Raw genomic sequence first — 17,513 nt, 5'->3', positions numbered from 1 at the left:
TAGGTGAGTGTCAGATAGTCAAGCAGGACCAGGTGGGTAGTGCAGGAGTTCCCTGAGTGCATCTCACTTTCCAACCAGTATTCGGTTTTGAACGCTGGTGAGGGTGATGGTTTCTCTGGGGAGTACAGCCATAGTCAAGTCCATGATACTATGGGTAGCTCAGCCATCCAGGGTGGGGTGGGGTGAGGGGCAGGAGGAAAGTTGGGAAAGCAGTAGTGATGGGGGATTCTATAGCGTGATCTGAGCAGCTGCAGAGTACTCTGAGGGGGCAAGAGTGAACAGCCAGAGGTTGTGGTCCATATCTATACTAATGACAAAGGCAAGCAGATTTTAGAGCTAGGAAAGAGACTAGCAAACAGGGCTTCAAAGGTAGTAATCTCTGGATTACTCCTAGTGCCACGCACTGGTGTGTATAGAAATAGGAAGATAGAGCAGATGAATGCATGGCTGGTGAGATGGTGTAGGATTCCTTAGATTCCTGGGACATTGAGACTGGTTCTGGGGGAGTAGGACCTACACAAGCCGGACGGAGCTGGGACCAATGTCCTTGCAGGGCGGTTTGATAGTCTGTTGGGGAAGTGTTTAAACTAACATGGCAAGGGGATGGGAACCAGTAGCATTCCGAAGGATAAATGTGGTGCACAAAGGATTGGGAGAAGCAGATAGCACTAGAGTAAAAAAATAATAATGTATTATGCGAGGTCAGACTAACAGGTAATATAATAAGATCTAAATTAGGTTTACAGTGGATGTATGTAAATACACGAAGTGTGGTAAATAAGGTTGGTGAGCTGCAGGTGCAAATAGCCACATGGGAATATGATGTCATGGCGATAATGGAGACCTGGCTCAAAAAAGGGCAGGACTGAGAACTAAATATTCCTGGATATAAACTGTTTAAGAAATAAAAGCAAAATACTGCAGATGCTGGAAATCTGAAATAAAAACAAGAAATGCTGGAAATACTCAGCTGGTCTGGCAGCACCTGTGGAGAGAGAAGCAGAGTTAACCTTTCAGGTCACTGAATTTTTCCAGCATTTCTTGTTTTTATAACTGTTAAAGATAGGAAAGGAAAGAAATGAGGAGGGATGGCTGTCATGATTAAGGAGAATATTAGAGATGTCCTAGAGGGACCAAAGACTGAAACTATTTGGTTAGAGTTAAGAAACCATGTAGAAAGTTCAGAAGGGAAGTGAAAACGGAAATCAGAGAGACAAAATGAGACTGAGTAGAGACCGGCAGCTAACAGAAAAGGGAATCCAAAAGTGTTATATAAGTATATAAATAGTTAAAAAGTTAGTAAGAGGAGGGGTGGGGCTAATTAGGGACCAATAAGCAGGTCTGTGCTTGGAGGCAGAGAGCATGGCTGAGGCATAGAACACAGAACAGTACAGCACAGTACAGGCCCTTCGGCCCACGATGTTGTGCCGAACCTTTAACCTACTCTAAGATCAAACTAACTACCTACCCTTCATTCTACTATCATCCATGTACCTATCCAAGAGTCGCTTAAATGCCCCTAATGTATCTGCTTCTACTACCACCGCTGGCAGCGCATTCCACGCACCCACCACTCTCTGTGTAAAGAACCTACCTCTGACATCTCCCCGAAACCTTCCTCCAATCACCTTAAAATTATGCCCCCTGGTGATAGCCCTTTCCACTGTATCTATGCCTCTCATCATCTTGTACCCCTCTATCAAGTCACCTCTCACCCTTCTTCGCTCCAATGAGGAAAGCCCTAGCTCCCTCAATCTTTCTTCGTAGGACATGCCCTCCAGTCCAGGCAGCATCCTGGTAAATCTCCTCTGCACCCTCTCTAAAGCTTCCACATCCTTCCTATAATGAGGCGACCAGAACTGAACACAATATTCCAAGTGTGGTCGAACCAGGGCCTTATAGAGCTGCAGCATAACCTCGCGGCTCTTAAACTCAATCCCCCTGTTAATGAAAGCCTTCTTAACAACCCTATCAACTTGGGTGGCAACTTTGAGCGATCTATGGACATGGACCCCAAGATCCCTCTGTTCCTCCACACTACCAAGAATCCTGTCTTTAAGCCTGAATTCCGCATTCAAATTCGACCTTCCAAAATGAATCACTTCACACTTTTCCAGGTTGAACTCCATCTGCCACTTCTCAGCCCAGCTCTGCATCCTGTCAATGTCCCGTTGCAACCTACAACAGCCTTCCACACTATCCACAACTCCAGCAACCTTCGTGTCATCGGCAAACTTGCTAACCCAGCCTTCCACTTCCTTATCCAAGTCATTTATAAAAATCACAAAGAGCAGAGGTCCCAGAACAGATCCTTGTGGAACACCACTGGTCGCCGAGCTCCATGCTGAATACTTTCCATCTACTACCACCCTCTGACTTCTATGGGCCAGCCAATGTTGTATCCAGACAGACAACTTTCCCTGAATCCCATGCCTCCTTACTTTCTGAATGAGCCTACCATGGGGAACCTTATCAAACGCCTTGCTAAAATCCATATATACCACATCCACTGCTCTTCCTTCATCAATGTGTTTTGTCACATCTTCAAAGAATTCAATAAGGCTTGTGAGGCATGACCTGCCCCTCACAAAGCCATGCTGACTGTCTCTAATCAAACCATGCTTTTCCAAATAATCATAAATCCTGTCTCTCAGAATCTTCTCCAATAATTTGCCCACTACTGACGTAAGACTGACTGGTCTATAATTCCCAGGGTTATCCCTATTCCCTTTCTTGAACGAGGGAACAACATTTGCCATCCTCCAATCATCTGGTACTACTCCAGTGGACAGTGAAGACGCAAAGATCATCGCCAAAGGCGCAGCAATCTCTTCCCTCGCTTCCCATAATATCCTTGGGTATATCCCGTCTGGCCCCGGGGACTTATCTGTCCTCATATCATTCAAAATTTCCAGCACATCCTCCCTCTTAACCTCAACCTGTTCGAGCATATCAGCCTGTTCCACGCTGTCCTCACAAACGACCAGGTCCCTCTCACTAGTGAATACTGAAGCAAAGTATTCATTTAGGACCTCCCCTACCTCCTCCGACTCCAGGCACAAGTTCCCTCCGCTATCCCTGATCGGCCCTACCCTCACTCTGGCCATCCTCTTGTTCCTCACATAAGTGTAGAACGCCTTGGGATTTTCCTTAATCCTACCCGCCAAGACTTTTTCATGTCCCCTTCGAGCTCTTCTTAGTCCATTCTTCAGTTCCTTCCTGGCTACCTTGCAACCATCTAGAGCCCTATCTGATCCTTGCTTCCTCAACCTTAAGTAGTCTTCCTTCTTCCTCTTGACCAGCTGTTCCACATCTCTTGTCATCCAAGGTTCCTTCACCCTACCATCCCTTCCCTGCCTCATCGGGACAAACCTATCCAGCAGTCGCAGCAAGTGCTCCCTAAACAACCTCCACATTTCTGTCGTGAATTTCCCTGAGAACATCTGTGCTTAATTTATGCTCCCCAGTTCCTGCCTAATAGCATTGTAATTCCCCCTCCCCCAATTAAATATTTTCCCATCCCGTCTGCTCCTGTCCCTCTCCATGACTATCGTAAAGGTCAGGTAGTTGTGATCACTATCACCGAAATGCTCTCCCACCGAGAGATCTGCCATCTGGCCTGGTTCGTTGCCAAGCACCAAGTCCAACATAGTCTCTCCTCTAGTCGGCCTATCTACATATTAAGTCAGGAAACCTTCCTGGACACACCTGACAAAAACTGCTCCATCCAAACTATTTGCACTAAGGAGGTTCCAATCAATATTAGGGAAGTTGAAGTCACCCATGACAACAACCCTGTTACTTCTGCACCTGTCCAAAATCTGCCTCCCAATCTGTTCCTCCATGTCTATGTTGCTATTGGGGGGTCTATAGAAAACTCCCAACAAAGTGACTGCTCCTTTCCTGTTTCTGACTTCCACCCATAATGACTCAGTAGACAAACCCTCCTCGACGACCTCCCTTTCTGCAGCTGTGATACTATCCCTGATTAACAATGCCACTCTCCCACCTTTTTTACCTCCCTCCCTATTCCTTTTGAAACATCTAAACCCCGGAACATCCAACATCCATTCCTGCCCCTGTGATATCCACGTCTCCGTAATGGCCACAACATCGTAGCTCCAAGTACTGATCCATGCTCTAAGTTCATCACCCTTATTCCTGACACTTCTTGCGCTAAAATAGACACACTTCAACCCATCATACTGGCTGCAACTTTGCCCTGTCAACTGTCTAACCTTCCTCACAGACTCTCTGCACTCGTTATCTGCCTGTTCAACAGCTACCCCATCCACTGATCCGTGGCTCCGGTTCCCATCCCCCTGCCAAACTAGTTTAAACCCTCCCGAAGAGCTGTAGCAAACCTCCCGCCCAGGATATTGGTGCCCCTCCAGTTCAGATGCAACCCGTCCTTCTTGTACAGGTCCCACCTTCCCCAGAAGGTATCCCAATGATCCACATATCTGAATCCCTACCTCCTACACCAGTTCTGTCGCCACGTGTTCAGCTGCACTCGCTTCCTGTTTCTAGCCTCACTAGCACGTGGCACCGGTAACAATCCTGAGATTACTACTCTGCTTGTCCTGCCTTTCAGCTTCCAACCTAACTCCCTATATTCGCTTTTCAGGTCCTCATCCCTTTTCCTAGCTATGTCATTGGTACTGATATGTACCACGGCCTCTGGCTGCTCCCCCTCCCCCTTAAGAATCCTGTGGACTCGATCCGAGACATCCCTGACCCTGGCACCCGGGAGGCAACATACCATCTGGGAGTCTCGTTTGCGACCACAGAATCTCCTGTCTGTTCCTCTAACCATTGAATCTCCTATCACTATCGCTCTCCTATTCTCCCTCCTTCCCTTCTGAGCCACTGAGCCAGGCTCAGTGCCAGAGACCTGGCCACTGTGGCTTTCCTCTGGTAGGTCGTTCCCCCCCCCAACCGTATCCAAAACGGTATACGTATTATTGAGGGGAACGGCCACAGGGGATCCCTGCATTGTGCGCCTATTCCCTTTCCCTCCCCTGACGGTCACCCAGCTACCTTTATCCTGTAACTTAGGTGTCACTACTTCACTATAACTGCTCGCTATCACCCCCTCAGCATCCTGAATGATCCGAAGATCATCCAGCTCCAGCTCCAGTTCCCTAACGCGGTCTGCGAGGAGCAGATGTTGGGTGCACTTCTCACAGGTGAAGTCAGCAGGGACACAAGTGGTGACCCTCACCTCCCACATCCTGCAAGAGGAGCATGCAACTGCCCTAGCTTCCATCCCCTCTGCACTAAATTGACAACAGAGATTTAAAAAAAAGGAAAACCTTACCAAACCCTCCACACAAGAGGCCTTTTTTTTTTGGTTAGAGGAGGAGGATGGGTGGGAGACACTACACGTGTAGTGTTTCGGGTTTAGCCACTGCCCGAATATATAGGTTTACTTACCCAGCAGTCCCCTTGTCCGCCGAAACAAAAGTTATTTTAAACTGAAACTCACCTTCCCAGCTGACACCTCGCTCGCACTATCGCTGCTTCTGAAAAAGCTGCTGCAACAAAAGGTAAGTTATTTTAGCCACTGTACGACTATATAGGTTTACTTACCCAGCAGTCCCCTTGTCCGCCGAAATAAAAGGTAAATTATTTTAAACTGAAACTCACCTTCCCAGCTGACACCTCGCTCGCACTATCGCTGCTTCAGAAAAAGCTGCTGCAACAAAAGGTAAGTTATTTTAAACTGCCCGAATATATAGGTTTACTTACCCAGCAGTCCCCTTGTCCGCCGAAACAAAAGGTAAGTTATTTTAAACTGAAACTCACCTTCCCAGCTGACACCTCGCTCGCACTATCGCTGCTTCAGAAAAAGCTGCTGCTGCATGGAATGAATACTTTGCAGCAGTCTTTACCATGTAAGAAGATGCTTTCCAAATTGTAGTGAAAGAGGAAATAGTTGAAATACTGGATAGCCTCAAAATTGATAAAGAGGAGGCACTAGGCTGGCTGTACTTAAAGTTGATAAGTCACTCGGACCGGGTGGGATGCATTGAGGATGCTGAGGGATGTTGGGGAGGAAATTGTGGCGGTACTGTCCATACTCTTCCAATCCTCCCTAGATACAGTGAGTGGTGCCAGAGGGCTGGAGAATTGTAAATATTACACCCTTGTTCAAAAAAGAGTGCAAGGGTGAACCCAGCAACTACAAGCCAGTCAGTTTAATCACGGTGGTGGGAAATCTTTTAGAGATGATAATCCAGGACAAAATTAACAACCACTTGGGCAAGTGCAGGTTAATTAAGGAAAGCCAGCATGGACCTTTTAAAGACAAATCATGTTTAACTAACTTGATTGAGTTTTTTTGATGATAAACAGGGTTGCTGAGAGTAATGCAGTTGATGTGATGTACATGGACTTCCAAAAGGTGTTTGTTATGTGACACTTTATCGGGCTTGTCAACAAAGTTAAAGCCCATGGAACAAGAGGGACAGTGGCAGCATGAATACGAAGTTGGCTGAGTGACAGTAAACACAGAGAGTAGTGAACGATTGTTTTTCGGACTGGAGGCAGGTATACAGTGAGGTCCCACAGGGATCAGTACTCGAACCACTGCTTTTTTTGCTCTATGTTAATGACCCAGACTTTGGTATGTAGGGCACAATTTAAAAGTTTGCAGATGACTCAAAACTTGGAAGTTTTATAAACCGTGAAGATAGGGTTAGACTTCAATAGGACATAGACAGGATGATGGAAAGGGCACGTGGTAAATGAAATGTAGTGCGGAGAAGTGTAAAGTGATACATTTTGGTAGGAAGAATGAGGAGAGGCAATATAAAATAAATGACAGAATTCTAAAGGGGGTGCAGGAACAGAGAGACCTGAGGGTATATGTGCACAAATCATTGAAGGTGGCAGGGCAGGTTGAGAAAGTGGTTAAAAAGGCATAAGGGATTCTGGATTTTATAAATAGAGGCATAGAGGCTGGGATGAGGGCATTAAGTGGAGGTGAAGAAATGGTTGAGGAAATCAACAGCTGAGGACGTATTGTGAATGAGAGGCCAAAAGCTGGACAGTTGGAAGCGTGCAATGCTATGTGACTTGGGGGAGATTTTTTTCCAGGGTGGAGGCAGAGGAAAGTGAGATTAAAAGGGAGTGAGGGAATCTTGGCCATGAGATTTGGCCTTGTCAATGATCAAAACCATGGGAGCAGGTAAACTATAGTAATGGCAAGGTTACAGGAGTGGCTGTGAATACGAATTGGTGAGTTTATATGGAGCGAGTAGTTTTGGGATGACAGGAGAGCAGTGAATTTGGAAGAGAGAGGATAAAGGGAGCTAAAATGGAGATTGAAATAACTGAGGAGGAGAGGGTGCTGCTCAGTTTAGATAAAAGCAAAATACTGCAGAGGCTGGAAATCTGAAATAAATACAGAAAGTGCTGGAAATACTCAGCAAGTCTGGTAACATCTGTGGAAAGGCAAGCAGAGTTAACGTTTCAGGTCAGTTCTGATGAAAGGTCACTGACCTGAAACATTAACTCTGCTTCTCTGTCCACAGATGCTGCCAGACCTGCTGAGTATTTTCAGCACTTAACTGTTTTTATTTCTGCTCAGTTTAGGGTCTGACACATGATACCTTGGCAGGGCAGGGGATGGGGAACAGGAAGTTTGGTAATAAGTATTTTAAAGGATAGACAATAGGGATGAAAAGGGTGAACTGCTCAAAGGATATGATGCTGGAGAAGTTATGGGAAAGGCAAAGATATGACTTAGTGATTCGGGCCATACTGTAATTGCAGCGGTTATGGTGGAACAAGTGGTGTAAAGCATAGCCAGGCGAGGATTGGTAACGAAAGGTAAGATATTGACACCCATAAGCCAAATTTCAGTCAGTCAGGCTGTCAAATGTAATCCTGCACAAAAATATGTACCTATCCCGACATTGAAAATGATCGTTGATTTTCTAAGTCTCTGATTCTGGTACCTCTGTCATTTAGGTGAACTCTCCTGTCCTAGTTAAAGGCTCCAGTCTGGAACACTACAAGAAAGCCTTTGCCAGACAACGTGCTAAAGATCTCTCTGAACATGCTGGCATCATCCTTGCTAAGGACAAAGAGATCGAAGAACTGAGGAAAGAATGTCGTGACCTTCACGCAAAACTCGGACCATCAAAGGTACAAAACTTTTCTTGGTTTTGGAATGTCATTTATGCACAGTGAATTCTTGTAGTTCATCACAATTGTGCATAGGATATAATTACTCATTCTTCTTCTTCTTCTTCTTTGGCCTCCTTGTCTCGAGAGACAATGGGTAAGCGCCTGGAGGTGGTCAGTGGTTTGTGGAAGAGCACCTGCAGTGGCTATAAAAGCCAATATTAGAGTGACAGACTCTTCCACAGGTGCTGCAGAAAAAATTGTTTGTCAGGGCTGTTACACTGTTGGCTCTCCTCTTGCGCTTTTACTAATTACTCATAATTGAGTTAAAAGTGTATTTATTAAATGGCCCACAAAGTTCAAATGTGTTGGTTATGTTCTGATAATAAAAGTGGTCCATATGCACCACTGCTCACACATATCTGTAGAATTTGTAATGAACTTATTTGTATAACTCACAACTGCAGTGGAAGTACACAACATATTGGCACCAACCAATAAAAAGCGAGAGGTAATGCTTTTTGGGATTGGCTGCCATGTCAATCCTCAAACCATTAAGACCCCACAATGTACAGCTGTACTATGAGAAGCATAAGAACTAGGAGCAGGAGTAGACAGTTCAGCCCCTCGAGCCTGCTCTGGCATTCAATACGATCATGGCTGATCTCATCTCAGCCTCAACTCCACTTTCCTGCCCGTTCTCCATAACCCTTCAACCCATTACTAATTAACAATCTGTCTATCTCCTCCTTAAATTTACTCAATGTCTCGGCATCCACCACAATCTGGGGTAGTGAATTCCATAGACTCACGACCCTTTGAGAGAAATAATTTCTCCTCATCTCTGTTTTAAATCTGCTACCCCTTATCCTAAAACTATGACCTCTTATTCTGGATTGCCCCACCAGAGGAAACATCCTCTCGACTTTTTCAATCCCCTTAATCATCTTATATACCTCAATTAGATCTCCTTTCATTCTTCTAAACTCTAGAGAGTAAAGGCCTAACCTGCTCAATCTCTCTTCATAAGATAAACCCCTCATCTCCGCAATCAATCTAGTGAACCTCCTCTCAACTGCCTCCAATACAACTACTCCCTCCTCAAGTAAGGGGACCAAAACTGTACACAATACTCCAGGTGCGGTCTCACTAATGCTTTGTACAGTTGCAGCAACACTTCCCTACTTTTATACTCTATTCCTTTAGCAATAAATGCCAAAATTCCATTTGCCTTCCTTATTACCTGCTGTACCTGCATACTAGTTTTCTGCGATCCATGCACGAGGTCACCCAGACCCCTCTGCACCAAAGCATTGTGAAGTTTCTCTAATTTAGATAATAATTTTCCTTTCTATTCTTCCGACCAAAATGGATAACCTCACACTTATCCACGTTAAACTCCATCTGCCAAATTTTGGTCCATTCACCAAACCTATCCATATCCATTTGTAAATTTTCTTACTACTTTGTTGCAACTTACTATCCCACCTATTTTAGTGTCATCTGCAAATTTGGCTATAGTACCTTCTATCCCTGCATCCAAGTCATTAATATAGATTGTAAATAGTTGGGGCCCGAGGACCGAACCCTGCGGCACCCCACTAGTTACATCTTGCCAACCAGAAAAGGACCCATTTATCCCGACTTTCTGTTTTCTGTTGGTTAGCCAATCCTCTATCCAAGGTAATAAATTGCTCCTAACCCCATGTGATCTTACCTTGTGTATTAACCTTTTGTGCAGCACCTTATCAAATGCCTTCTGGATGTCCAGATATGCTACATCTACAGGAACCCCATTATTCACTTTACTTGTTACATCTTTGAAGAACTCTAGCAAATTAGTCAAACATGATTTACCCTTCATAAAACTGATGGATTGCATTTTGACTTTTTAAATGTCCTGTTATTACTTCCTTAATAATGGATTCTAACAATTTCCCAACGACAGATGTTAAACTAACTGTTCTATAGTTTCCTACTTTCTGCCTCCCTCCCTTTTTGAATAAGGGCGTTTATATTAGCTTTTTTCCAATCCATTGGAACCTTCCCCGCATCCAGGGAATTTTGGAATATTATAACCAATAGATCCACTATCTCCGCTGCCACTTCCTTTAAGACCCTAGGATGTAGGCCATCAGGCCCTGGGGACTTGTCTGCCTTCAATCCCAAAAGTTTGCTCAGTACTTTTTCCCTCGTGATGATGATTGTTCTAAGTTCCTCCTTTCTTATAACCTCTGCATTACTTGGTACTATTGGGATGGTTTTAGTATCTCCGCCATTTCTGTGTTCTCCACCATTAACTCCCCAGTCTCATCCTCTAAGGGACCAACATTCACTTTAGCTGCTCTCTTCCCTTTTATATACTTAAAGAAGCTTTTGCTATCTGTTTTTATATTTTGCGCTAGTTTTCTTTCATAATTTATCTTTGCTCTTTTTATTACTTGTTTAGTAACCCTTTGTTGATTTTTAAAAGTTTCCCAATCTTTCAGCCTGCCACTGGCCTTTGCAATATGGTATGCCTTAGTTTTTGTCTTTATGTTATCCTTAACGTCCTTGCTTAGCCATGGATGTTTTTTCCCCCTCTTACAATCTTTGGATTAATAGATAATGATCAATAGATTACTTGAAACTTCAAGCAGAGTGGCACATTCTGTTAGTATTAGTGACAAGTTATGGGAAGAGTGCCCCATCACCATGTGGATAGAGGAAAGTCACAGGAAGGTATCAAGGGATCAAAAAATGGGAAAATAATTTTTTTTTACAATTTCAGAATTTATCAGTTTTAGGAACATAGGGAGCAGGAGTAGGCCATTCAGCCCATTGATCTTGCTGCACCATTCAATTAGATCATGGCTGATCATCTGCTTCAAAGCCGCTATCCCCATATCCCTTGATGTCATTAGTATCTAGATATCAATTGATTTCTGTCTTGGACATGCTCAATGATTAAGCTGCCACAACCCTCTGGGTTAGAGGATTCTAAAGATTCACCACCCTCTGGGTGAAGAAATTCTTCCCCATCTCAGTCTTAAATCTTATTCTGAGACTATGTCCCCTGGTTCTGGACTCACCAGTCAGGGGAAACATTCTATCAATATCCACCCTTTCGTGCCCTGTAATAATTTTGTAAGTTTCAATGAGATCACCTCTCATTCTTTGAAACTCTAGAGAATACAGGCCCCGTTTCCTCAATCTCTCCTCATAAGACAATCCGCCATCCCAGGGATTAGTCTGGTGAACCTCCGTTGCACTCCCTCTATGGCAAGTATATCCTTCCTTACACGAGGAGACCAAAACTGTACACAGTACTCTCGGTGCAGTCTCGCCAACGCTGTATACAATTGCAGCAAGACCTTTATACTCCTGTACTCAAAATCCCTTGCGATGAAGGCCAACATACCATTTTCCTTCCTAATTGCTTGCTGTACCTGCATGCTAGCTCTTAGTGTCTCAGGAACAAGGGCACCCAGGTCTCTTTGGACATCAACACTTCCCAATCTCTCACCATTTAAGAACTATTCTGTCTTTCTGTTTTTTGTACCAAAGTGGATGACTTCACACTTATTCACATTCCTTTCCATCTGCCATGTTCTTGCCCATTCACTTAGCTTGTCCAGTTCCCTTGAAGCCTCTTTACATCCTCCTCACAACTTACATTCCCACCTAGTTTTTTGTCATCAGCAAATTTGGAAATATTACATTTGGTCCCCACATCCAAATCATTTATATAGATTGTGAACAGCTGTGGCCCCAGCACTGATCCTTGCATACCCCACCAGTAACAGCCTGCCATCCTGAGAATGACCAGTTTATTCCTACTCTGTTTTCTGTCTGTTAACTAATTCTCAATCCATATCAGTATATTACTCTCAATCCCATGTGCTCTAATTTTATTTACTAACCTCCTGCGTGGGATCTTATCAAAAGCCTTCTGAAAATCCAAATACACCAAGTCCACTGGTTTTCCTTTATCTATGCTACAAGTAACATCCTCAAAAAAACTCCAATAGCTTTGTCAAACAAGATTTTCCTTTCATAAATCCAGAATTATTTTTGAAATTCCACAGTATGTTTTACACTGCTCTCTGCTTCCTGGATTTGAATTTTGCAACAATACTGCTTCACAAGCCACTGCTGAGTGTGTATAATTCGCCCTCTGCTGGGCAGAGGTACTGTTAAAGGAAATTGCACACAGTATTACAAAGAATTTATAGCTTAGTAACAAGCCATTCAGTGCAACAGATCTGTGCCAGTGTTTAGGCTCCACATGAGCCTCCTCCTCCCATCCTACTTCATAAGAACTAGGAGCAGGAGTAGGCAATTCAGCCCCTCGAGCCTGCTCCGCCATTCAATACAATCATGGCTGATCTCGTCTCGGCCTCAACTCCACTTTCCTGCCCATTCTCCATAACACTTCAACCCTTTACTAATGAAAAATCTGTCCATCTCCTTAAATTTACTCAATGTCTCGGCATCCACCACACTCTGGGGTAGTGAATTCCACAGACTCATGACCCTTTGAGAGAAGTAATTTCTCCTCATTTCTGTTTTAAATCTGCTACCCCTTATCCTAAAACTATGACCTCTTATTCTGGATTGCCCCACCAGAGAAAACATTCTCTCTGTGTCTACTTTGTCAATCCCCTTAATCATCTTATATACCTCAATTAGATCTCCTTTCATTCTTCTAAACTCCAGAGAGTAAAGGCCTACTACTTAGCATATCTCGGCACCCCTTCAATGCATCTATGCTATTCAACTCAACTACTCCATAGGTACCAAATTCCATATTCTAACCACTTTGGATAAAGAAGTTTCTCTTAGAGTCCCTCACTAGATTTATTACTGACTATCTTGTATTTATGGCTGCTAGTTAACAACAGACCCAGACCTGAGGTGAGGAAAACCCCTAGTAATGGAGTGCTTTGGGAAGCATATGTCCAAAGTCACCTTTTCCTCCACAACATGCTACACTCACCACATGTCATATCTCATATACTTTGCAGTACATTCATCTCAGTGAAATCGGGACAGAGGCAATGATGGAGGAGCTGGAAGCATGCAGAGTAATGGCAAGTGTGTGGAGACAGAGAATACAGTTAATGGTTTTCAGAAGGGTCTATAGATGGTTATATTTTGGCTTCTGTATGAATTCTGTACTGAGTCTAGCCAGAGTGGTTCTTAAACTGTAGTATTTAAACATTTATCTTTATTTCATAACAAATACAATCAACATGAGCTTGTGTAACTCCTTCAAAAGCCACACTATCTGTTTGAGTCTCTCCCACATGATCTTTTACATCATGATGGGAGGTATTCTTTACAATGTCTCAAGATCAATTCCTTCAGCCCATTATACTACATCCCCTCCCAAGTCTTTATCCAAATATATATTTACATACATTCACTCTTATTTACATACTATCACATCTCCATCCAAGCCTCTGACTTCATAGATTCAGTCTGTCAAAGAACAAAGAACAGTACAGCACAGGAACAGGCCATTCGGCCCTCCAAGCCTGCGCCGATCATGATGCCTGTCTAAACTAAAATCTTCTGCACTTCTGGGGTCCGTATTCCTCTATTCCCATCCTATTCATGGATTTGTCAAGATGCCTCTTAAACGTCACTATCGTACCTGCTTCGAACACTTCCCCCGGCAACAGGTTCCAGGCACTCACCACCCTCTGTGTAAAAAACTTGCCTCGCACATCCCCTCTAAACTTTGCCCCTTAGACCTATGTCCCCTTGTAACTGACTCTTCCACCCTGGGAAAAAGCTTCTGACTATCCACTCTGTCCATGCCACTCATAACTTTGTAAACCTCTATCATGTCGCCCCTCCACCTCCGTCGTTCCAGTGAAAACAATCCGAGTTTATCCAACTTCTGCTCATAGCTAATACCCTCCAGACCAGGCAACATCCTGGTAAACCTCTTCTGTACCCTCTCCAAAGCCTCCACGTCCTTCTGATAGTGTGGCAACCAGAACTGTACACAATATTCCAAGTGTGGCCGAACTAAGGTTCTGTACAGCTGCAGCATGATTTGCCAATTTTTATACTCTATGCCCCGACCGATGAAGGCAAGCATGCCGTATGCCTTCTTGACTACCTTATCCACCTGCGTTGCCACTTTCAGTGATCTGTGGACCCGTACGCCCAGATCTCTCTGCCTGTCAATACAGCCATTTACTGTATACTTCCCATCTGTATTAGACCTTCCAAAATGCATTACCTCACATTTGTCCGGATTAAACTCCATCTGCCATTTCTCCGCCCAAGTCTCCAACTGGTCTATATCCTGCTGTATCCTCTGACAATCCTCATCACTATCTGCAACTCCACCAACCTTTGTGTCGTCCGCAAACTTACTATTCAGACCAGCTACATTTTCCTCCAAATCATTTATATATACTACAAACAGCAAAGGTCCCAGCACTGATCCCTGTGGAACACCACTAGTCACATCCCTCCATTAGAAAAGCACCCTTCCACTGCTACCCTCTGTCTTCTATGACCGAGCCAGTTCTGTATCCATCTTGCCAGCTCACCTCTGATCCCTTGTGACTTCACCTTTTGTACCAGTCTGCCATGAGGGGCCTTAGTCAAAGGCTTTATTGAAGTCCACGTAGACAACATCCACTGCCCTTCCTTCATCAATCATCTTCATCACTTCCTCAAAAAACTCGATCAGGTTAGTGAGACACGATCTCCCCTTCACAAAACCATGCTGCCTCTCGCTTATAAGTCCATTTGTTTCCAAATGGGAGTAAATCCTGTTTCAAAGAATCCTCTCCAATAATTTCCCTACCACTGACGTAAGGCTTACCGGCCTGTAATTTCCTGGATTATCCTTGCTACCCTTCTTAAACAAAGGAACAACATGGGCTATTCTCCATTCCTCTGGGACCTCACCTGGAGCCAATGAGGATACAAAGATTTCTGTCAAGGTCCCAGCAATTTCCTCTCTTGCCTCCCTCAGTATTCTAGGGTAGATCCCATCAGGCCCTGGGGACTTATCTACCTTAATGTTTTTCAAGACGCCCAACACCTCCTCCTTTTTGATATCGACATGACCCAGATTATCTACACTCCCTTCCCTAGACTCATCATCCACCAAGTCCTTCTCTTTGGTGAATACTGATGCAAAGTACTCATTTAGTACCTCGCCCATTTCCTCTGGCTCCACGCATAGATTCCCTCCTCTGTCCTTGAGTGGGCCAACCCTTTCCCTGGCTATCCTCTTGCTCTTTATATATGTATATAACAAGCTTTGGGATTCTCCTTAATCCTGTTTGCCAATGACTTTTCATGACCCCTTTTAGCCCTCCTGACTCCTTGCTTAAATTCCTTCCTACTGTCTTTATATTCCTCAAGGGCTTCGGCTGTTCCCAGCGTTCTAGCCCCTTTGAATGCTTCCTTTTTCTTTTTGACTAGGCTCACAATATCCCTCGTTATCCAAGGTTCCCGAAACTTGCCAAACTTATCCTTCATCCTCACAGGAACATGCCGGTCCTGGATTCTAATCAACTGACGTTTGAAGAACTCCCACATGTCAGATGTTGATTTACACTCAAACAGCCGCCCCCAATCTAAATTCTTCAGTTCCTGCCTAATATTGTTATAATTAGCCTCCCCCCAATTTAGCACCTTCACCCGAGGACTACTCTTATCCTTATCCACAAGTACCTTAAAACTTACGGAATTATGGTCACTGTTCCCGAAATGCTCCCCTACTGAAACTTCGACCACCTGGCCGGGCTCATTCCCCAATACCAGGTCCAGTACGGCCCCTTCCCTAGTTGGACTATCTACATATTGTTTGAAGAAGCCCTCCTGGATGCTCCTTACAATTTCTGCCCCATCCATGCCCCTAGCACCAAGTGAGTCCCAGTCAATATAGGGGAAGTTAAAATCACCCATCACAACAACCCTGTTACCTTTACATCTTTCCAAAATCTGTCTACATATCTGCTCCTCTATCTCCCGCTAGCTGTTAGGAGGCCTGTAGTAAACCCCGAACATTGTGACTACACCCTTCCTATTCCTGTCAGGAGGCTTCACAACTTTCCCTGATCTTGTTATTGTCAGCTGTGAAATATTACCACCAGGTGAGAAAAGTGTCTAGGGTCTTTTACTGTCTTCACCTGATCTTATTGTAACAGGGTTTAATTTTTAAACACACTGTGTTTTGAGCTCCCCCTTAGGTGAATCCTTGTTCACCACTTTCCTATTATAAGGCAAAGAAATGAGCATGAACAGGCTTTTAGGTTTAAAGAAGAAAAATGAAATTTATTAAACCCTAAAACTTAAACGGTTAACGCCTATGGATATACGATGCGCCCACGCTAGCATGCATACACTATACACACATGCAAATGGAGACAAAAGAGCAGAAGAAAAATAAGTTGGAGGCAATCTCTGAAGAGGGGATTTTACTGTGCTTTGAGTTCGCTGCAGTCCTTGATTGTAGGTAGTCTTGCTTTTCGTTGGGGCCCAGTATTCTTCCTAAACCTTACTCACAGTAGGAGACTTTTCTCTCTTGGAGTTCATGTGTCTTCAGTGGGTCTTCAGTTCTGTGAGAAAGAGATGGGAGCAGATAGCAGAGCGATCTTTTCAGTCCAGGAGCAAACAGCTTTGAGTTCTTTCTCTCAGCAAGTTCAAATTCGAAAAACTCCAACAGTCAGTCAGTCATATGACCAATGTGGTCTGACCACTTCTGTGTATTGGGGAAGCAAGGATTGGGTCCCTTGTTCCAACGCTGTCTGCTAGCGTGCAAATGTCTTTCCCATCAGGAGCTTGGCAATTCCTTGTGATAGGCCCTCTTTTCTTCCCAGCCGCAATTTTAAGTTTTAATGTTCATGTGGCGAAATAATGTGTGCTTCAGTCTTGGCAAGAGGGTGCCTGCATGACAGGAAGATTGGTAGTCTTTCTGATCTTGTGCCTTGACTTGAGATGGCTTTCGTTGAGGTTTGTGGTCTTCGGTGCTTTCTGAATTTTCGGTTCAGCATCTGATTCATCTGAAATGTATGCTCGATTGACGTCTTTGATGTAAAAGGAATAAAATTCCTTCCATTTCTCCACATAGTACCTTCTTGAGTTCATAGTGTATAAGATCGCTGTTGATTCTCCTCTTTCTGGAGAATTACTCCTCTGTTTTGGTCTCATACCCATACCATTTGCCCTTCTGACCACTTTGGTAGGTTTCTGGTACAGTACCTCTTGTTATGTTTATGGGTTTGTTTCTTACGATACGACTTTTCTTTGTCTTGTCCTCTCTGATGTTCTTTTCTTTTACGCCTGGAAGTATTACTTGGGTAGAATTGGAAGTTGCGTTTGAAGTTTCCTTCCTATTAAGAGTTCAGATGGCGCTAATCCGC

The 17,513-nt window shown here is 44.1% G+C and overlaps 1 protein-coding gene across 9 annotated transcripts in view; it reads left to right on the top strand.

Annotated features, from left to right (window-relative positions):
• The window catches only part of LOC137346640 (RIMS-binding protein 2-like), a 326,747-nt gene that overhangs the window by 155,215 nt on the left and 154,019 nt on the right, over nt 1-17,513 (top strand). For all 9 annotated transcript variants that reach the window (XM_068010262.1, XM_068010263.1, XM_068010266.1 and 6 more), the window contains one exon: nt 7,978-8,154. In XM_068010262.1, the coding sequence (XP_067866363.1) occupies nt 7,978-8,154 (177 nt within the window). The remainder of the gene's footprint in view (nt 1-7,977; nt 8,155-17,513) is intronic.

The sequence above is a fragment of the Heterodontus francisci genome, chromosome 30 (assembly GCF_036365525.1).
Source record: "Heterodontus francisci isolate sHetFra1 chromosome 30, sHetFra1.hap1, whole genome shotgun sequence".
Lineage (NCBI taxonomy): Eukaryota > Metazoa > Chordata > Chondrichthyes > Heterodontiformes > Heterodontidae > Heterodontus > Heterodontus francisci.
The sequence above is the reverse complement of the archived record's forward strand: the minus strand, read 5'-3'. Positions and strand labels throughout refer to the sequence as shown.